The sequence below is a fragment of the Vicugna pacos genome, chromosome 16 (genome assembly GCF_048564905.1).
Source record: "Vicugna pacos chromosome 16, VicPac4, whole genome shotgun sequence".
NCBI lineage: Eukaryota > Metazoa > Chordata > Mammalia > Artiodactyla > Camelidae > Vicugna > Vicugna pacos.
In genome coordinates this window covers 27,173,189-27,195,797 of record NC_133002.1, presented here as the reverse complement: position 1 = coordinate 27,195,797, position 22,609 = coordinate 27,173,189, and the positions used below count along the sequence as shown (strand labels likewise).

Here is a 22,609-nt window from a genome sequence, read left to right as displayed (position 1 = left end):
AAGTATGGGGCTATTAGCCAATAAGGTTCAAACAACAAAAAGCAAGGAATCAGTACACTGGAGCTTATCAATTTGGAACAGATCACGTTACTGACACTTGTTGAGCTTGGATTTACGAGTTAGCTTGTTAGCCCAGTAAACTGACACTAAACTTTAGATTTACAAGTTAGCCCGGCAGAACTTATATCAGTAAACCGACACTTATCACACTTAGATTTGTGACTGAGCTCGTTAGCCCAATAGACTGACACTAAACTTCAGATTTATGAGTTAGCCCAGCAGAACTCAGATCAGTAATCCGACACTTGTTGCACTTAGATTTGTGACTTAGCTTGTTAGCCCAGCTGGGCTTTTCCTTCACACTGTCACTTTACAGATGAAGATATATATAGAGAGAGGTGGGGTGTTATTGTTCAAAGTCACACAGATAAAAAGTGACAAAGTCTATAACTCTGCTCCTTCCTCTGGTGTGACGCCCCAACTGGGACAACCACAGGGTTCTTTCGTGCCTGCCTGACCAGTTCTTTCCTATCACTCATGACCCACCACAGGGTCTGAAATTAGCCTGCATTTGCAGCATCTTTTCCCTCCAGTTTCTCAGGAACAAGGCTGTTCGGGCCACTTTATGACTTCCAGGTCCCCGAAATCTCCGTGCTCAGGCTGCAATACACATATGCCTGTGCATCCGGCCCGCTGCTCAGAGGCTCTTCCTCCCCTGCAGGAGGACGTTTCTACTCTTCACAGGGACACCCCCTTAGGGGATGCCTCCTCTCGCCCTCAGCATGGCAGGTGTCCCAGGCCACATCGCGAGATGCCCCAATAGGACTGCATCTGCCCAGGTCTGCTAGTCAGACCAGCAGCCTCAGAGCCAGTGATTATGCCCAGGTCACACTGCAAACCTACTGCCCGCCTCACAGACCCCAGCCAGCAGGTCACCTGGAAGTCACAGCAAGTGCCCCACCCAATCCAGAAGCCTCTTCATTTCCCAGCACCACTGATGACTGGTTTCCAAACTTTGGTCAGTTTCGCACAAAACAACACCTTCTACTGTGTAGCGGGTGGTTTTTGCTTCTGCACCCCATTCTTACTGAAAACGTTAAGGGAAACCAAAAAGCCTCTTCTCAACCCTTTTCTGATGATACCCTCCCACCCACAATACACATATGCTCAAGAGATTTGGATCCACGTGATTTTGTTTCCCTTACGATAAGTGGCTCAAAAAACTGTGGGATTATTTTTCCTTTGAGGGTATTAGGACTCAGTTTCTCGGCTTTAATCTGTTTTTGTCTTTGTCTTCTTTGTTCCTAGCAGTTGCGACCTCTTACTCTCTTCAGCAGTCTCCCTCCCAACTTCTAGTCTAGGAAATCAGCTGTGATGAGGGGCACGGGGGCATTCACAGAAGATGCAACAAAGGCAAAGAGAGGCTATATAATTTGCCAAAGATATCACCTTCAACCCCCAACAGAGTGTGTCATGTCCCTGTGTTTAACTCTTATTCTAAGCAAGTTAACTTTTTGTAGATTATGTTTATAAAGATGAGAAATCAAAATACATACAAGGACACACATCAACTCTAAGATATTCATTAACTCCACTATTTTGTTTCTATTTATTTTATTTGTATTAAAAAATTAAGAACCCCTGCAACCAATATAGCAAAATGTTACTGGGTTTTAAATACAGAATATAGAGGGGTTAAGTGTGTCATTACTCATCCTTATATGTATGTTCACAAGATAAAATTATTTGAAAGTCTCTCTCCCCTCTCCCTACTCACTACTGGCTCTCACCTGAGATCCCAGACCACACATCTAACAACCTTTCACTTTACCCACAGCTGAACTCATCAGTTTTCCCCCAGAAATCCCTCTGCAGCTTTCCCTCCTCAGAACACAGCAGGACCATCATTTAACTCATTAATCCACCCAGAAACCTGGGCCTTACTCCATCCTACCTTCACAGACAGCTTTAAATCTTTCTTTTTACCATCTAAACATGCCTTCAATCTGTTCGCTTTTACCCACTATCCTACCGCTCAAGTGGAAGCCACCAACACTGCCCACCTGGACTCACGAGTCTCCCAAGTGGCCCCACAGCCACTCTCCCCTACTTGAGACAAATGGGATTGTGTCACTCCCATGCTTTTTGGGCTCTTTTCAGACCCACTGTTCATAGAAGAAACTCCAATTTCTTCACCTTGTGAAGGTGTTTGCCATGAAACTGTCAGGTCATGGAGGGCAGGGCACGCCCTCTCCCCTCAACCCCACTCTCTGGCAGAGCATCAGCTTGGGAGGACCCGCTGAGCTACATCAGCCTGTATCCTAAACCTGGTCTTGGGTTCTTAGCAAACTGCTTCACTTATCCATACATATCCAAGGTAGATAAGAAAGATTTTAGATGTTGAGCTAGACTATTCATTTGGGGATTTTGCACTGGCAACCTGCAAGTATATGTTCTAATGTTTGTGTCTTGTTAAAACCACACCCAGATTAAAGGAGTATTTGTGGAATGTCTTTGGAGTAAAAGGGTTCTGTACTTTTACAGATTTTATGTTTTATAACATGAATAACCCGGACAGGGTCACAAATGGAACCGCCTCACAAGTGACAGAAGACAGGTGAGATGCATATAGCAACAGGTCACAAAGATGGTAAGAGCAAAGTTGTTTCTCCAAACCCCAAAAAAATTCCTCCAAGAACAGAAAACTCAGAATTTTGAAAGTAAAATACTATCATATAAGGAAAGAAAATAAATAATCATCTTCATCAGGGTTTCAAGATCTGACTGCAGAGTTATTAGCAGGCCATACTGAATCCTAGCACAGAAAAATCAGATGGACTACTGGTGAGTAAGTTCCAGGAAAACGGCAGTAATTCCTCCACTTGAAAGAGGACACACACTCACTTGTTCAAGGTGATTGTAAACAACATTCTGCAGAAATTCAGAATATTCAGGCACCGCTTCTAGATGGTGATGACACGGAAGGATGGCTTGGATGCATGCTTCTAACTGAGTCACCGGCATTCTTACACTGCAGGGGGAAACGGAGGCCCTCAGCCAAGAGCAGAGATGTTCCTGTCATGTATCCCAGGTCGTGCCTCGGGGACTCAGTGTCCTGTAGCAGTCCGGCCCCAGGCGAGGACCAGCAGCGTGGCCCACCCAAGCAGGAAGGGCACTGTGCTTGAGAAAGCCCACACCAGATGGGAGCAAGAGTGGCTGGTGGGGTTTTGTGAACCTATGAATGCTCATAGAAAAACACCTGCATACATTCAAGTGATACAATTAACAGTAGCATTCTTTTTAACAAAATTTCAAATGTCAGTGGTAATTTTACCATTCCTTTTCTCTTGTCCCCTGCACTCTGAGACAGGCTTAGGTTCTCTCACACTTGCAGCTCTGATGCAATAGTTGTGAAGTTATTTTACTTTACTGCAAGTGTCTTCGCTCCACGTGTCACTGTGACTGTCGTCTCTTAACACAGTCAGATATCTTCCTGGATCTCTCCATGAGTTCCTTGCTCCTGCTTCTCAGATCCTGAGATAAAGAACAGGTGAAGGCACATGACTGGAAAAGTCAATGTGGACTTGAGCAAAGTCCTCAGTGACCCCCTAGGTGAGTGTTGACCACCCCTTAGCTTCGATTCTCAAAGTTCTGCCCAGGGTGACATCCAGACAGGAGGGAGTACTGGGCCCAATTAAAAGCTGTGTGGCTTGGGTGCGGGGAAAGGTGCAGGAGCTAGTTCCGTAGCCGGGACCCTCCACACCTCTGCTCCTCTCTTTCCCGAGGCCCCGCTGCCAAGCCCCCACGTTCCCTGATATTCTGTCCTTCTCTTCTACTCTACTTCAAGCCCTTTTCCTCTTCCTTTATTCCCTGATTATCTGCAGCTGGAGAGATTTTTCCATCACAAAATCTGAAAAAATTTCCTGCAGCTGAAAAAGAGGTCTCCAGAGGTCAATGCCCATATGGTGGTTCCTGAAGAGAGCCCCTGGTTAGGGGGACCCTCACCAACACTCACGGGACATCAGGTATGTTACAGGGTCGACCACCCCCAACAAGAGTTTTCTGTGACCCCAAGGCACGCACAGCATCCCTGCTCACTAAAGTGTAGTTGTAATCCGTTATTAAGAAGCAAAAATAAAAAAAATTTCTCATGTTTCTTACTAAAATTATTTATGAGTTAGAAAAAGAAATTGTAAAAGAAAAGAACAAATTTGACTCCATGTTAGATGTGTTCGTTTGGCTTTAAACCTGTACCTTGTTTTCTAGGCTCCGACTTGCTATCTCTGCACCTTTTGTAAAAAAAAGTTGCCTTTAGCCTGAAATATCCAGGACAGCCTATTCTCCGGGCTCTGATCTTTAAGGATATTAGCTCTTCTACACTTATGTACAGATGGCAAGTTGCAAAATAGATAATAACCTTTCTTTTATTTGGAGGTTTTACGGGGGCACCTTAATTTGACCCACCATGGACAGCTGCAGGAACAAAGGATTCCAAGGACAAACAATTCGTACAGCGAGAAGTTTGCAACAACCAACCACATCCCCGCCGCTTTTTAGTATAAAAGGAGACTGAATTCTGCTTTGGGGAAGAGAGTTCTACTGGATATCAATATGCCATTTTCTGGGTCTGCCAGATTTTCAAATGAAGTCACTATTCCTTACTCCAACATCTCATCTCCCCATTTATTGGCCTGTCATGCAGCAAGCAGAACGAGTTTGGACTTGGTAACAGAGTGACTGCATTAGAGGTAGTATGTCTCCACTGTTTCCTCATTTCCAGTATGTCACAACCTATCAATTTTATATGCTGTTTAACAACATGACAAAGACCTAATATACGGAATTGATTCCACAGAAATAAAATTATTTCTACTCCCTCAAGACTTTTTTCTTTTCTATTTTATTTTGTTTTGCTTATTGAAAAGAAAATAAAAGTCAAATCATTTTATTTCATGTATTTTTATAGATACATAATGTAAATACTACAAAAATATTTAAATTGCAATAAAAATTGTTAATATATTTGTATAAAGATATATAAACAATCAATGCAGATTAGGAAAGGAGTAGATATTTACTAAAAATCTACTGCACATCCAGTCTTTTACAAGCATATCCTGGAATATAAGCTCTATTATCCAGGGGTCCCCCACCCCCATTCTCACTGCCGATTCCCTTAGTAATCAACTACCAAGGCACCAGCATAGAACCATGCGATCGCTATTTTAGGTATAAATGAATGAATTAGCTCATTCAATTCTAAAACAGAAACCTTAAAATAAATACTGAACTTATTTACAGATAAACAAATTTGGACACAAAAAAGTACAGTTTCTCCTCCAAGACACAAAGATAATAATTGGTAAAGGCAAGATTTGAACTAACCTGCCTGATTATAAAGCTAAGGTGGAAATCCCCTTCGACTGTGTAGGTCCAGCAGCACAGCCCATCACCCTATCTTTGTTCAGATCTGGCTTTAGACAGCCTGAGACAGCACCCCTTCCTATGGAACTCGAGGGCAAACAATAACAATAAGGATTTTATATTCAGTAGTTTCTTAGGTCTCAATTATATAAAGTGTCAGCAGGTCAGCAGAAAACTCTGGGAAATATGAGTGGGTCCAGAGCTTTTCGCTGATAAGAAACTCAATCTATCAGGACAGAGTGACCTTCCCATGAGTGGCCTCATGAACATAAACTAAAGGCAGCTGAAATGAAAACTAGCAAGAACATGGAAGTGAAGCAGGAAGGATCCCTACTATCCCCTGCCCAGTTGCCTCTTCACCCGCGTGGACAAGATGGCAGAAGACCCAGGTTCTTGTCTAAGTTACAACATCATGGATTCTCACCCATAAAATGTTGCGACTCTATGCTGTCTTAAGTCCTTTACAACTAAAATATGATGACACCAATATCTCAGCGGAATGTCTATGTCTCCACTTTCTCTCTTCTATTAGGAGACTATATCTATGGCCACAAACAGAAATTCAATTAAAAACACCATGCACGAAGCCTGGTGAAAGTCTGTGTAAGAGACATTGTTCTCACTCTCTGTGAATGAAAACTCAGAAAAAGTGGACCTTCTCCCTCTGTAAGTGGGAGGTAGACTGATTTTGTGTGTGTGTGTGTTTGCACGCACATGTGTGTGTGTAAATCATATAAAATATATTCTGGGATTTGCACAGTTTTTTTATGATACTATCATTTCATGAGGATGAGCCAACCTTTAAAGTAATTTGAATCTATTTTTCTGAGAGGCTCTTTTGGTGGAGGATGGGAAAGGGGAAAGGAAAGGAGGAAAGAAGTAAATGAAGCAAAGCTGTAAGAATACTGCTAGGGAAAGGCAAGACATTAATTTTGTTCCTACTTGCATCACACACAAATTAGGGACTGGCTTTCCCCCATGTCTTGTCAAGCACTGAGCTGCAGAAGAACAGGCGACAGCCCATTTCTCACTGAGCTTGTGAATGTATGTGACATCTTATAGACACAAATTATTTAACCTGATCAAACACTCTAGCAGCAGGCTGTAATTCTCCTAATTTGAGAGACAAGAAAACAGGAAGTGAAAGACGGTATATAGCTTGACAAAAGTCAGAGGACAAGAAAACTAAAGAGGATGAATTCAAACTCAGATCTGAATGCAGAGTCTGATATTCCCACTCCCAGGGCTGGAAAATCCTTAACACAAGGTTCCCCAGCTCCTCTGCATTGTTCCTGGCACCAAGCATTTCCCATGGCGATGGTCTCCAATTCTCAGACACAGTGCTCTGTGCAGCCAATAACCTCCATTCGACCTTGATCATCTACCTGCCACGCCTACCAGGCTTCATCATACAGGCAGGAAAGCTGGATTTCAAGTGCATACAAAGCCACCCTGGTTTAAGCTGGACTGTTTATCAGCTTTTCCAGCATAAAGGCAGCCATGAAAGTGCTCACAGTTTGTACATGAGCCACACTACTTCTCTCCATCTGTCTCCCCACCTATACTACTTAGCTATGACCATTTTGAGAATCTTGGAAACAAATTTTTAAAAACAGAAAAGAAAGGATTCTGTAACAAGTACTTAATACTTACAATTTTAAATGAGAAGTTACAAAGTGAGTATTTACAAACCGAATCTGCCTTCCTAGGTGTCAGTTTTAACAGTTAAAAAATATAATAGCAAAAATTTCTCACTTAAAAAATTAACAAAAACATCAACAATAATCTGGAATAAACTCAAAAACAATGCCCATGTTGTACATGGAGAAAGTACAGGACTGTACTGAGGGGTAAAGTAAAAGTGTGAAAGTAGAGACATCAACCTTCTGTATGGAGGAAAGCAGTTTTAAAGATGTACGTTCTCCTAAAGATAATTCAAAATTACTAAAAAATCCCATGACAACACTTATCTGTTTTTTTTTTAACTTGAAAAAATTATATTAGAGTTCTTCAGGAATAATAAAGTCATAATACAAGCCAAGAAATTTAGGGATCGAAAAAAGAATCAAAAAATTCGCACTGTAATATATTAAATAAATTTTTACAATATGTAAGATATAGTGCTAGAGTAAGAAAGTAAGATTGACAGAAATAAATCATGAGCTCAAAAAGAGACTCTAGTATACATAAGTATTTTTTACAGGTGGGATTTCAAATTAAAAAGCAAAGTATGAATTTAATAATTGTCTTGTTACAATCAGAGAATACCTGGAAAAAACAAATTCTATTCCCGTCAAAATGACCACAAGAAAAATTACAGAAAATGATGTAAATATTAGAAAGTACTAATAAGAGCAAATACAACTCTTTGCTCATATCAATTCAGCTTCTCCTCACTGTAACAAGTACCATTATCATCTCCATCTTAGAGATTAAAAAAACCTACAGAAGAAATTTATACCATTATAAGAAAGCATTTCTAAGAATAAAACCCAAAAAGAAGACATTTACTATCTTAAGATTATTTTGGGCCACAACAATAATGAACCTACTGAACAAAATGAAAGGCAAGAAATGACAAGTAAAAGCTCTCTGATAAATGTTGATGAAGACAAGGGGTTAATGTTCATAATACACATTGAGCTGTCACAAAGCAGCAAGAAGCTCCCCCACTTAAATGTTTGCAAAGGACAAAAGGGATCATTCACTTTTTAAAAGTCAGATGGCTAATGAGTGAAAAATGCTCAAAACCTCACTGGTCATCAAGTGCAAACTAAAATAATGAAAATCATTTTGCTCGTCATATTGGCAAATATGTTTAAAAGATATTATAGCTAGTGTCCATCTTTGAGACAACAAACTGTGAGCGATCTTTTGGAGGATGACATGTCAATGGATATGTAAACTCTGAAAAACGTGTGTGCACACAGGCTGAACTCCACTTTTAGGAATCGTTACATTTAGAAAAAATCAGTTCAAAAAGATGTACTCATCAGAACATTTGCACAGCACTGTTTACAATGGTGGGAAGAAATGCTGAAGTGAAATCATATCCAGCGATAGAGAATTGGTTACATAAGTTATTCTACATCTTTTCATTCCCCACAGGAGAAGGAATTTCAAGATTCACTTGAAAGCATCCTGTGATGTATGAAGTTGTCACATCCAAGGACTAAATTTCCAGAAACCTTAGCTAAAGGAATACTCATACAAGATCACAGGAATGTTTGTACAAGAAGGATGCCAGTCAAACACCCTTTCTGACAGTGGAAAATGGAGAAAACTTAAGTGTTCACCATCAAGACAATGATGCGGTAAATCACGGAGAGCTGTGGGCACTAAAGTTGCAGCGTTTCAGCGTGGTCCAAGGCCTTGTCCACAGTACTCTCCCACGAAAGGTGTCGTTACACAAGAGACCAAACCTGCACATCAGGAGACCCCTTTACTCTATCTGAAAGGACCGGGTGAGTCTGGAGTGGGAGGAGGTCTATGATATATACGTTAGTGAATAAACCGAGCTACAGAAAACATATAGTATGGCCTTATTTTTCAATAAAGCATATATACACACACATATACATAGATTTCTCATATACGTGTATGTATGTGTGTATATATATATGACAAAGGCATAAAGGTCATGAAATATATACTCCACATTGTCAGCAGCTTTTACTCTCAGGAAAAAAGGGGAAGGGAAGTAGGGGACTTTCGGTACCACCACAGTTCTCTTTTCAGAATTTCAATTAAGTATACTTGGAATTTAAAAGTTTACTTAAGTACAAAGTAAAATGGACGATGCCTCCACAAAACAGAATGCTATACTGGTCATTGAAAATCATGTCAGGGGAGATAGAATATTGTAGAAAAATGTGTAATAAGCCGAATGGAAAATGGAGGTCTCCACACAGTAAACAGGCACACAGTGCTCGCTGGTTTTTATGACAGAGCTGATACACACTGATGAAAAGAACAGAAAATAGATGTTAAAGTGTTAATTATTATCTTTGAGTACTGGGACCAGGATAGACCCTTTTGACTCTTTTTTCAGACTTTTATATTAAATACACATTATTTTTCATCTGAAAAATGCATTTTTAGATGTCTAGTACCACACATTGGAAAAAATACATGAGTAGTTACAGAAACAAATAACTAGGAGACACCGCAGCACCGTCACACAGTGTAGAAAGGGCGATCCTGAATAACACCATGCAGTTACATAAGGACCCACAAAGTGAGAGCACCCGCTGTAACAGGACGCGGCTCCCTTCCATTTGTCAGTTGTGTCTTCAGGGCTGAGGCATTTCTGAGCACGGCCAGTGTCAGTGCTGGTGTCTGGATGGATGCCACTGGAGGTGAGGGCACCTGCAAGCCGAGAGGAAGAACAGAAGTAATCCTCTGCTTTTTCTGTCTTGTTTCTTTGTTACTTTTAAAGAGAGGCATAAATAAGATAAACTGAATCTTCCTTACTGAAATTTCAGTAATGAAGCCATTTTTAAAGTGTTCACAACTTATATTCTGCCTATAACTGTCTTTTCAAAAAAGCCTCATATTTATTAAATGTTAATTAACTCAGTTAATTAACTACATGTTGAAACCTTTTAAAAAACATGAAATGCACTACGTGAAAGCACCACACATGCAGTGACTAGCTCAGCTGTCTTTACGGCAGTGCAGTCAGCCCCCACCATCCCGAGACCCTGAACTCCTGATGCTGGGAAGAGAGCACGCTGCTTCCTCAGATGGAGAGAAACGGTAAAAGCATTTTCTGAAATCTACAGCACTGACAAAACATAACTGCTTAATCCCAGGCTCCTTTGAGGCTGTCATTTTCCGTTTCTGGCCAACACCCGTCAATGAGCAGAACCACCCCATTCCCGAGTCATGGGACTCACGTGGGCAGCAGTTTTGGAGAAATTTCCAGGTATAGAATGTTAACCAACTATACATAAAACTCTGAAAAAGAAAAGATGCAATACTCAGATTTTGGAAGACACTCAAAATATTCTCCTAAGTCTTAGTATTTGGAAAGGCTGGGCTTCTACTAAGCCACTTATTTATTTCACAGCCAGTGAGCATCTCCCACAAACCCTGCTTCCCTGTGTGTGCTGGGAGCCTCAGGCACATTGATGCTGTCTATCTTATAAGTCACAAGGCAGAGGCGTGTGTCTCACGCCTGCAACTCTCACACAGGCTCAACTCCGAGCCTCAATTTGTGAACTTGGCCCCATTTTCTCACCTGTTTATTTGGTATCTGTTCTTCTGTAAGCTGCCTGAAGTGCTTCTTGGAACAAGTCAGAAAAATGAGTGGGTAGAGAAATGGACAGATGGACAGGTGAGAGATGGGCAGACAAACAGGGAGACTCCAAGAGAAGGGGAGCAAACAAAATTTCCTATGCAAAACCCTCTTCTAGTCAGGGAAGAAAACCATCACGAAGAAGTGTGAAGAGGCAGGTGGCTTAGGACTGTTTCCTGGATTCCATCAAAAGTCACACCACGTGATGAGAGGGTAGAAGTATAAATAATAAAAGAAAAAAAGCATGCATGTTTGAAAAATATATCTACATTATGTACTTTCTAAAGAATAGATTTATATCAGCAAGGCTCAATAACACAATCTTTGGGTATTTACAGAAGTGAGAATCCCATCTCCAATCCGCAAGACATCCCTTCGGAGCACTGAGGGTCTACACGGTGCGATCATAAAGCCGTAACCGCAAAAGCTGTGCTATCCTGCACTTACGAGGAACGAGCAGCTGTGCTTGGCCTGCCCACGCACGTCGTTTACAACCCACAGCACCTCTACGGGGGAGGGATGACTAGCGAGCCCTGTCTCTGCAGGAAAGAAAAAAGTCCGGGAGAGGCTAAGCCGACCTACAAGTTCTCCATTTCACAGGACTTGTCACTCCAGAGCAGGACTCGAACTCGGCCCACGTTTGTAACCACAGTACTACCGTAATTTATGTGCTTTTTGTGTGTATAATACATTTGTTTCTGGCATGAAAGTGTATTTAATAAATGATCGGTTGTCTTGTATATTTCATTAGCTCACAATCTTTATATTTTTGAATTGTACTCTTCCCCTGGAGAAATGAACGGAAAGAGCGGTGGTCAGAATGAGGTGGGGCTTCATTCTTTATCTGTTACCTCATCTCATCCAAGTCCCCAAGCAGGGAGAAGGAGCAAATGTTCTCTTCATCTTTTAAAGAGAGGGCTCCAGTGATGGTGATTTACTCAACTCCAAAACTAAGTCTGGGGGAAGGGCACATGCAGCAACGAGAGCAGTATCACCTGTAGGAAGGCGAAAAGAGCTCAGGGGATGGCTCAATGGGTCAGCCTGATTTAATTTCAATTGATAATTCAATAACACACTCTAAAAATACTAGCATGCAATGGATTTGCTCTTTCTTGACATCTAGCAAGTTTCCACAGCCGACATGTAACATTATCATGAACTAGTGAAAAGAAGAGTCCACAGACAAGGAAAATCAATGCCACAGGCAGGCTGAAACCCAGGCTGGAGGAAAGGAAGAGAAAGGGCATATTTAAGAAGAGGGGAAAGTCTGGGAAAAAGACATCATCACAAGGACTCTCAAGCGTCATCCAGCAATCATATAATCATTCTTTCAAGAGAGACTTACTTAGGTCCTATTTTGTGCGAGATTTTACAAAGGGCAAAGAGAGACCACAGCGTCCATGGTGGCAGCAAGTTGCGGGGCTATAATACAATTCTAATCTTGGTACCTTGCACAATTGTCCTCAGTATAAAGGCAAAAATTAAAGTAAAATAATACTATGTAAACCATACACATTGCTGAAATAAATTAAAGAAGACCTAAATACCTGGAAAGACAAACCACGCAAATTCCTGGATCACATGACAATATTCTTGGGATGGCAGTGCTCCCCAGAGTGAAGCACACATACAACGTGGTCTTGATCACAATCCCAGCGGGCTCCTCAGCAATAACTGACTAGCTTCTGCTACAATTCATATGGGAATTCGAGGGTCTCAGTAACCAAAACATACCTGAAAGAGTAGAACAAAGTGAGAGGACTTGTAATTCTCAATTTCAAACATTACAACTGTATCTACAAGTGAGCTTAGAGGCCATTTTTAAGGTATTATTGTGTTTATCCTTATTTTCTAAATTCTGTACAACGAATATACCTGTTAGAATAAGAAAAATAAAAACTAAAGTATCTTTTAAAACATGCACACCGATTCATTCATTGGGGAAAATTATTTTAACTATAAAGAGGTAAACAAATATCTAGTGAAAAAGGACTACTTAAAAACAAGTCTGCATTTACAATTTTCATAAATTGAAAACTGAAAAGCACAAACACATCAAATTTCTAGGGAGACTGGTGAAACATATTAATAATTATTTTCAAAAATTCTAATTGCACAATGAAAACACAAGAAAGAGAAAATCGTGATTGACAGGAAACTGCGAACACGTGGAGAGCAAAGGCCTTGAAATCACTGTTCCTTTAACTCTGCTACTAGCTCAATAGGAGAGGAAATTCCTCACTGAGGGGACAGTGGAATCCCATGCATAGGATAGGATACACAGTACAAACTGCAGTAGTATCGGGAGTGAATATGTTAGAAGAATTCTGAAGTTACAACATTGCTGAAAAACTATAAAAACACTGACAGACAGATTAAAACACACAGTCATACATATTATATAGAAACATGAGCTCTGCTCCCATGTTGCATAGAAATACAAACATATTTGTTCATTTATGGGCACTGATTATTTTATCCCAGGTAGAATATTTCAACTAAAACAAATAATCAATATTACACTCCTATTGTCAAATGTACTTGATAACTTACTCTGCTATGTAACCATATGTGTCTAAGATAGATCTAAAATTAGTGAAAAAGAGCTTTGTATGGTTTCTTGAATTCTTCTCAAAATTCCAAGCTTAATTTTAAAATAGATCTGAGCAGTATTTCTATATTATCTTTTCCCTTGTGAAATGAACAACACAGTCTGTTGTCAAAATTCTGTGCTTACAATGATTCACGAGCACCATATCCTCACAAAACTGCTGGACAGCAAGTCACTATCCAGACACTGTGACCAAATAAATGAAACAGAAGGAAGACAGTGATCCTATTCTGGAGGGCTTATAGTCTGTGTCAACACTGGGGTTTTTACTTGATTGGTTTGATTGGGTAGCAAAATAAAATCAATCAAGTACTTTCTTTGAGCATTCTATAAGTCATGACTGTTTTTAGTGTCATTAGCAGGAAAGACTTAAGCATGACTTGGTTAGGTCAACTAGCAACAATCATCACTGGAGAGTGAGTAATAAAGAAGTTAACTGATAGCAATGCTTCTGCCTACATGAGACCTAAAATAAATCTACACTTATATCCGAAAGGAAAATAAGGAGATGAGGTCCCCAATGAGAAAACAAACTAACAAGAAATCAAAAAATGAAAGTCATCTTCATTAACGATTCCAGGCAGTAGTGGAGCATGGTGATGAAGATCACAAATGCTGGGGACAAACATGAGGGTCTGAAATCCCACAGCACTAGGTAGATGTGACACTGACATTTCAGTGAAATTTTCTGCATCTCAGTCTCCTATCCATAGACTGGGGACAACAACTGCACCCATCTCCTATAACGGTCCTAAGAATTAAGTTATTTTATATATAAAAGCTTAAATAAAATACCTCAGAGTTTAAATAATACCCCAAAAGCACAAGAAACAAAGAAAACAGAGACAAATTGCAGTTCATCAAAATTTAAAACTTTGCTTCAAAGGGCACCATCCAGAAAGTGAAACAACAACACAGAGGAGAAAATTTTTTCAAATCACTTATCTGGTAAGGAATTTGTATCTCAAAATGAAGAAAAAAAAACCCTACAACTCAACAATAAAAAGGCAACTCAATTAAAAGGTTAATAAAGTATCTGAAAAGGTATTTTTCAAGGAAAATATACAAATGTCCATAAAGCACAATATAATGATGTTCAATAGCATTAGCTGTAAGGGAAATCAAGTCAAAACCACTAGGAGAAACCGCTTCACACTCACTACAATAGGGTATAATAAAAAAAAAAGCGTAACAAGCACTAAAGAGGACACAGAGGAAGCGGAGCACGCAGCCCTTGCTGGTGAGGATGTAACACAGCGTGGCCACTTTGGAAAACAGCCTGGCAGGGCCTCAGAGAGTTGAACATTTCGTTTCTGTCTTACCCAGCAATTCTGCTCTCTGGGCACACACGTAAGAGAATTGAAAACAAATATCCACATAAATAATACCACATGAGTGTTCACGGCGACATTACTCATCACAGCCAAAAACAGAAACAACCCAAATGCGTATCACCTGATGAATGGGTAAACAGTGGGGCCCAGCCATAGAGTGGAATGTTATTCAGCAATAGCATAGCATAGAATAGTGACTAAGGCCACAACATGAGCAAATATTGAAAACGTTACTCAGTGTGAAAGAAGTCAGTCACAATAGACGTTTCCACTTATATGAAGTGACTCCATTTACATGAAATGTCCAGCACAGGCAAATCCACAGAGAGAAAAGTGGCTCCTTGGGGCTGGGGGAGGATGGGGAAGATGGGAATGACTGCTTGTGCGTACAGGGCTTCCTGTTGGGGGGATGAAAATATTCTAAGATTGAATGGGATGCACAATTCTGGGCATAGAGTAAAAACCGATGTACATTTTAATGGGTGAATTGTATTAAAACTCTTAAGAACAAAAGGACCTTGGGCCAGTATCTTCCATAGTAAATGCAAATTGCTAACTTTTATTAGAGGAAAAAGAAACTGCTCTCAGCATGAAAGCAGGAGATCAGCAAATGTGAGTTAACCGAAATTGGACAAGAGCATTTCACTTGAAACAGTTGCTGAGTGTACACGAAATATTCAGAAATAGGAAAATCACCTTGACATCACGAGGAAGCATTCTGTTTCAAATACAGATCAAGGATTCGGCAAGCCCAGCTGCCAGAAATGACCAGAGAAGAAACCTGGTTTATAAAACTAGCACCAGAGACAACAAGGAATGGTGATGAGGAAAGCAGGCGGCAAATATCTGGAACAGTTCACTACAAATAATTTCTCCACCAAAAATTGAAAAATAAAATGAAAGTGATGAAATGCTCTGTTGGCATCTCGAGAATGGGCTTCCTTCGGTGCTCGACTGTTCTGTAACCCCGATTGAGAGACTAAGGAGAATCAGCATGGCTCCTGGGGGTCCCCAAAGGACTGCCCACCAGCACGCTGACCACCATCACATCTGCCAGGTTTGAATTGCAGAGAAGAGACCAAGTTCTGAAAGGCACAGGAAATATTGACAAGGGAAGAAAACGCTGAGGTCAGTCCTGGGACAGAGGCCCTCTGAGCAGAGGCCAGAAGGCTGCAGGTGAACTGCAGTAGACCTGGGGCAGGAAGGGATCACGGGGGAGCATATCTCAATTCTCTTTTGTCTCTGCCTCCGGTAGGAGAGATAAAGCCTGCATCCTTCTCACCTGGAACTGTGGGTTCTGGCTGGAAGAAGTCTTACTGACACGGAATGATTATTCAAGGCTCTGTGGAAAAAGTCAAGAAATCGAGAGGGATTAGGGAGCCATCTCCATGAGCCTCTCAAATGCTCCCATATTTATAGGGTATAATCAAAGGAAAACTTCGTTAACAGTTGTGAGATAGTAAGGAGGAAATTCGGGAAAGACAGGATGAGGCAGAGATTGTAGAATACACAATGAGTACAAAGGATTAGTGTATCTTTAGGGAAGTCATGGGGTGAGGGGAACAAGATACATTTTTAGATATGTTCATTAAAAAGCAGACCACCAGACCAGCCAGGTCCTTGTTTTGGGGATAATACATTATCTAACAACACACAAGCCCAGCATTTATAGCTGAGGGTCTCGGTCCTTGCTTTACAACCAGCAGAGTGCTATCTAAAACCTCAACTACACAAGCAAAGCATTGTCTCTGCTTTTTAAGGCAAGGAGTCTGGAGTGAGGATGCACAGGAACTTGCTTGTAAAGCAGTATCAAAGCATATTTTTTCTTCTTAAAATTCAGAGTCGACTGGGGTGTGTTACAATTTGTTAACCCAATCATCTGCTTCCACATGGAACCATTATGGAGGACACCCTAGGATGAAAATCCTGGATGTGGGTCTTTTCCTGCCATCTTCAGCCACTCTATCAGGGTCTAGGCACATCCGTGAATAACGATCCTACAGTACCACTCACTCTCTTAACTCCTGGTGATTGAAACTTAATTTTAGCTCTACACAACTTAACGTAGAAAAGTTTCAGCAATAAAAGATATAATATTCCATTTATATCTCATCATATTACTGATTTTCTGATTGCTCTAAGCTGTTTCTACTTGGTAAAGCACCTCATTCTGAAGCTGAATTCAGTAATTTCCATTGTGCATTTCTAGCCAGTTTGGGCTCGCTAACTACTTTTGGTCAAATATCGATATACTTAATTGATTTCTTTGTTTATCAATTTCAACCAGGAGGAGAGGGAGTGTCACTCTTTTCCTCAGCCCACCCTCAACTCTTTTCCCATCAACTCAGGCCTCCTGAAAACAAAACAAAGTATTTTTTTCCCTTCTACTCTTTCCACAAACCCAACAGGAAACATCAGCCTGGAGAAAGAATTCAACACAAATGTTAAAACAAAAATCTATAAACCTGAAACAATACCATCTCCGAATCATGATACACAATGACATGAGATTAAGTGTGTCAGGCACAAAGCATGAGGGAGCCTGACTACCTGATTTCTATTCTTCAAAGGAAGGAAGGTTTTCGTATTTTTTATTATCATTCTTGGTCATTGTTTCTGATTATGCCAAAAAATAATTTATGAAATATTTATGCACTGCAATAACTGATTTTTATTGTATCAATTTTAGAAGGCATTCAGAGGGGATAGGAAAACCCACCTCTGTAAAAAATGCAAAATTTCTTCCCCTGTTAAGAACACGTATACAAAATGCAACAGAGAATTCAAATTCTTGTGGAGAGGAGCAAAAGACACAGAATCAAATCAAAGTCATTACAATGAGTCAATTTAAAATTCACTGGACAAGCATGCTCAATGCATACAAATAATTTTAAAGGCACACTGCAAACCATTCACTTAATGATCTGCAGGCTAGAGGAAGAATTTCACTCTTTAACAGACAACAGAAATCAATAGGGTGCCCCACCAAACAAGGAGCAGTGAACAATCAGGTTTTTAACAGTTCTGAGAAATCAGCATATTCTAAAGATCAAAATCCAGAAATTTTAAACATTCATTCAAACCACAATGAAAAAAGCACTTAAAGAAAAAAAAAAAAGAAAGTAAGCACATAGATCATTACAACAGAACAATGAGAATTTCTTGTACCGCTAGAAGAAAGAACAGGATATAGCCTTTTACTTGAAAAGAGACTACTTTTAAAAATAACTGCTAAAACACATTTCATCATTCATGTTGCATTTAAAAATCTGAGGTACATGTATCTGATCAGAAAAGCAATTCTGAGTAATAGTATGTTACAATTCAGTGCCAGTTTGCTTTAGAAGAAAAGAGAAAAGTTACTGTTTCTAATTCTGCACAAAGTTTAAAGAACCTCCCTGCCTCTATCTCCTCCCATTTCCTAAGCACATGCTCCCTAATCCTTCTGAAACAAGTATGAGAAAGTCTTATTCCCAATATGCCAAATGACAACTGAATATCAATTTATTAGTGTAAATATATGCCAACACCTTGAAATGGAGGAGAAAGGTATCAGAAGTCTATATGGAATTTCTTTCTACCTTCCTGAAATCACACACACCAACGTTCACACAGACACAGACACAGACACAGACACATACCCCCTGGATTACTGGGCACTTCACAAGCTTAGTACTTACAACTTGTAGAAGGTAACTTTGTAGTTACTTTAAAATACAAAACTGTCAGCTTTTGAAAGCCTTCATCATCTGCTAAACCATCTAAATATCAAAGAGACCCAATTAGCCTTCTCTGTAGAATGTAATTTCCCTTGATGGCAAAACAGTCTCTAAGAAGTACTGGATCAAAGATTCGTGTTTATCACTACCTATGATCGTTTTTAAGCACATTAACAGATTCAGAAATGTATGTCTCAAAAACATTTATTCCTATTGAAATAGTATACGTGTTCAATTGTCTATACAGTGACTAGGTCCCATGATGGTGTTTAAGAGCTATTTTGTGTATAGCAATATTTACCTTCAAGTGCAGAAAAGGAGGGTGTGTATTACTCAGTTGTAGAGCACCTGCTTAGCATGCACAATGTCCTGGCTTCAGTCCCCAGTACCTCCAAAAAAAAAATAAATAAAAATAAGTGCATATTTAAAAATAAGAATAAAGTTATAAAAAATGCAGACTAAAAACCACTGCAATCTAGGTGCTACAATTATACTAAAAAAACAAGTGTTTCTATCAAATATTAACTATATGCCAATCACAGAGACAACCAAAAGTCACACCTGAAGCATCACGTGTGATTCTCAGCAACCCTACTAAGTAGACACGGATGAGAAACCCGGCTCTGCGGATGAGGAGACGGAGCTTGGAGGAGCCGGGGACGCTGACTGTCCTGCTCCCCGTGAAACCGCATCAGCCCAGGGCAAGCGCTGACAGAGCTGCACTGAGGGGACACCCAGCTGCATGGAACCTTGGGGCACTGGGGAGTCCCAGAAAACACTAAAAACTTTTCAGTGAAAAACCAGCTCAAATATATTACACTGTGCTGCATCCTTTAAACAGGGAAAGTGACTGAGACCTTTTTGATGCCTCCGTGTCCTTTCTGCCATTATCAGTTACTTGCCCTCACAGTGCGACCAGTGATGATCTGGACCCCATATGAAGTGCACTCAGATGGAAGAGCTTTTAAAGCTGGTTTATGAAGTTTGTAAGACTGTCTATGACTCACAACGGCGGTCATTCATCACTTCTCACCGGTGTGGACGTACCACCTGAAATCATTCCTTTCTGCTTTTTAAAATCCCTTCATCTACTCCAGACTTTTCAACAGCAAAGAAGTAGCTCAACCACAGACAGTGGACAGCTTTTCACCAAATGGACTCGAACAGCCCATCTGACAACCTGGAAGCCCTTGTCTTCTATTATACCCACTTCCAGGTACTTCATCATTTTCTGATTGGTGGACTCGGCCTCTGACTGGCCTACTCAGAGAGCTCCCAACCTCACATCCAGGGGTGAGAGAGGACCATGCTGTTGGGGGAAATCAGTGAGGAAGCTGGACATCCTCCAGCCATGTCTGCACGGGTAGAAGTGCCTCAACGTGCTCAGAAATTATACCGTCATCATCCCTGGGCTCCCATGGACTGGTTTCACATTAACCAAGCTCATGAGACACTGATGCAAGAAAACCAGAAACTTAAATTTTTAATGTAACCGAAGACGTGAATCTATGAACCAGACTGAAATATCAGAGTTCAACCATGAGTACATTTTCTCCTCCACGGCCCAATCACGGGCAGGCAGTCACATGGCAAGCATGGACAGAAACGGAGCAGGAAGGGTTTCTAGATTAATTCAATGGACTATATTTCTATTATACGAACAGATCTACTGCCCAGAAGTCAATTAACGCCAATCACGGTGCACTCTCCGTGGACAGCGGCAAGACATGACTATGAGCTCCTGTGTAACACTCCTTTCCCTGTCCTTTCTAGGCTAACTGATGCACAGAGGTATAAAGATTCAGGGATGTCGATAATGCTAAACACCCAAAGCCCATCTCTGGGAACCTCAAAACCAGACAGCCAGGGTTTAAATACCAGCTCTGCCAATTACTAGTTCTGTGATTTTGCCAACTTAATTACCCTCTGTGTGCCTCAATTTCCACACTGTAAAACTGGGATAACAATCAAACCTTCCTTACTCGCTTGTTGAGAAGATTGAAGGATTCATTTCTGTAAAATGCTCAGAAAAGAATGTAGCACATTTTGGGTGTTCAACAAATGTCAACTTAATATCAAATTGTTTTACAAGTCTCCCCTCTAATCATCTTATCTGTTTCCTGGCTAGCCTAAGTCCCAAATAAAATCCTTATTTCTCCTTTTACACACTCTTGGGGAGCACCCTTATGTTCCATCCAACCACCTGTTTAAACTGAGGGAGTGGATGTCTCCTAACCACTCCTCTGGGCCATGGAGGGTTCTTCTCCCTTCACACCCCTGGCCCCTGGCCCACAGCTAGCACTCATTACACTAACAGAGTGAGGTGTGAGTCCGGGGAGACAAGCAGGGCATGTGAAACCCTTCCTTTTACTCCAGTGTTGGTCACCATTGGGAAGCACGCGGGATGCTCAGCTCCATGTCAGGAAAGCCCTGTGCATGAAAGGGCAGGTCTTCTCAAGGGAAGGCTCGCTGTGGCCCAGAGCTACATGGGACAGGGTGAGTCTGTATTTCTGGGACACAGTATCATGACACGCATTTTCCCACAGCCTTGAAGTTCATGGAGAACGTGGCTTCATCAGTAACAAAGAAGACATTTATTGCCTGTATACTCTTTTGTGTCATCTCTCAGTAGGCTGCTGGAGACAACATATGTATAAGTATTGGATCTCCTTAAACCCCAAAATATATGAAGTAACAAATAATTCTGTGGCTTAACGTTGGTTTAGGGCGACTGTGTAACAGTTCTGACTCTGCTGATGCTAAATTATGGGTATAGGAAATATGGAACCTCCTCAAATATCTTTCATCATAAAACCATCTCTTCTTATTTTCCTGTTTCTTAGTAATTGCCAAAGACTCTCAAATGATGGCTTCACACAAAACAGCAGCTAAAGTTTAAGAGCCCTCTTGACATACACACTGTGGTAAACACTGCACATAATTTCTAATTCTCACAATTCTACAAATCAGATACGAATGTCCCCATCTCATAGACGAGGGAAAAACTCAAAACGAACTGACTCAGGCTCAAGTGGCTCAGTGGCAGCGCGTGCAGGCAAACCATATCAAAAACTACACCCCTTCGTATATGTACCAAATTTCCTACCACCAATTAACACACAGCGGCGGGGTCAAAACTCAGGGAACTCAATACACTTTTCACCTTTAAGGTCGTCCAGATGCCGCTTCTAGCTGTTTTATAAAATCCCGGCTCACTGGTTTCTAACACTAGAAGAAAAGCCCGATTTTCCCATTGCTTGCACAGAAAGTCTGAAATGTTCACAGTGAGATGACAGAATAAATCTAAGATATAAGCAGAATAACTTTTCCAGTTAGACAGATATAATGGACATTGGGCTATTCTGAAGCATTAAGTAAAGTAATCAAAATAAAATAACGTTGTTTAAGCCTCCTTTTACAAACAGGAAAGTTAAGACTGTAAGTAGGTGCAACAGTGCCACCTATGGGTAAAATGACCTTCCAGGTTACCAGGAAAGATGCAACACAAAAATTGCCTGTAGGATCAGTAACGAGAATCAGATAAATAAAACTTATATAGCACATGCTGCACTTTGATTCGGGGGAAAGGAGGGATATTCAGTATTTAATCTGATATTGCTAATACTCCTGAATATAAACAGAAGATATAGGCTCATGGAAACTCATCTTAGAAGAGGAAAGAATCCAGTTCAGCCACTTCATTTTACAGGAGGGGAAACTGAGACATGGGATCTGTCCTCCTGGCAATCAGCAGCAAAGGCATCCTAGGCCTCATGTCTTGCACTGTAGCAAAAACCAACAGATCTGTACTAGGCCTATATTCATAAAATTCACGTTTGTATTTTTCCAACAGTAGGTTATCTAAGTATCTTGCAAAATACTAAAAGAGCCAGGATATCATACAATTTTGTTGCCATACAAAAACATTTATTTACATAATAAAACAGCATGAGCTTTATTCTCTCTATTAAAAAAGTGACATGTCAAATCAATGTTTTGATATTTTAAACCTGTTAAGAATGTAGAAAAAAATCAAAATTTTCTTTAATCACAAAATAGAGGAGCTTATTCCCTGAAAATGATCAATATGGATTTTACTAAACTTAACGGATCTGGTCAGAATCCCACGAATTTAAATGTCTGAGTGGATGGTTACACGGCAACATAAATTCTGATTTGTAACAATACATATTCTGTGTAAATAATCTTCAAGGTCATCTGA

At 40.5% G+C, this 22,609-nt stretch overlaps 1 protein-coding gene across 1 annotated transcript in view; it reads right to left on the bottom strand.

The window, feature by feature from the left end:
- LOC140686250 (trafficking protein particle complex subunit 9-like) overlaps positions 1-22,609 on the bottom strand; it is a 178,686-nt gene that overhangs the window by 23,845 nt on the left and 132,232 nt on the right. The window contains exon 4 of the mRNA XM_072939964.1: positions 9,659-9,792. Within this exon, the coding sequence (XP_072796065.1) occupies positions 9,659-9,792 (134 nt within the window). The remainder of the gene's footprint in view (positions 1-9,658; positions 9,793-22,609) is intronic.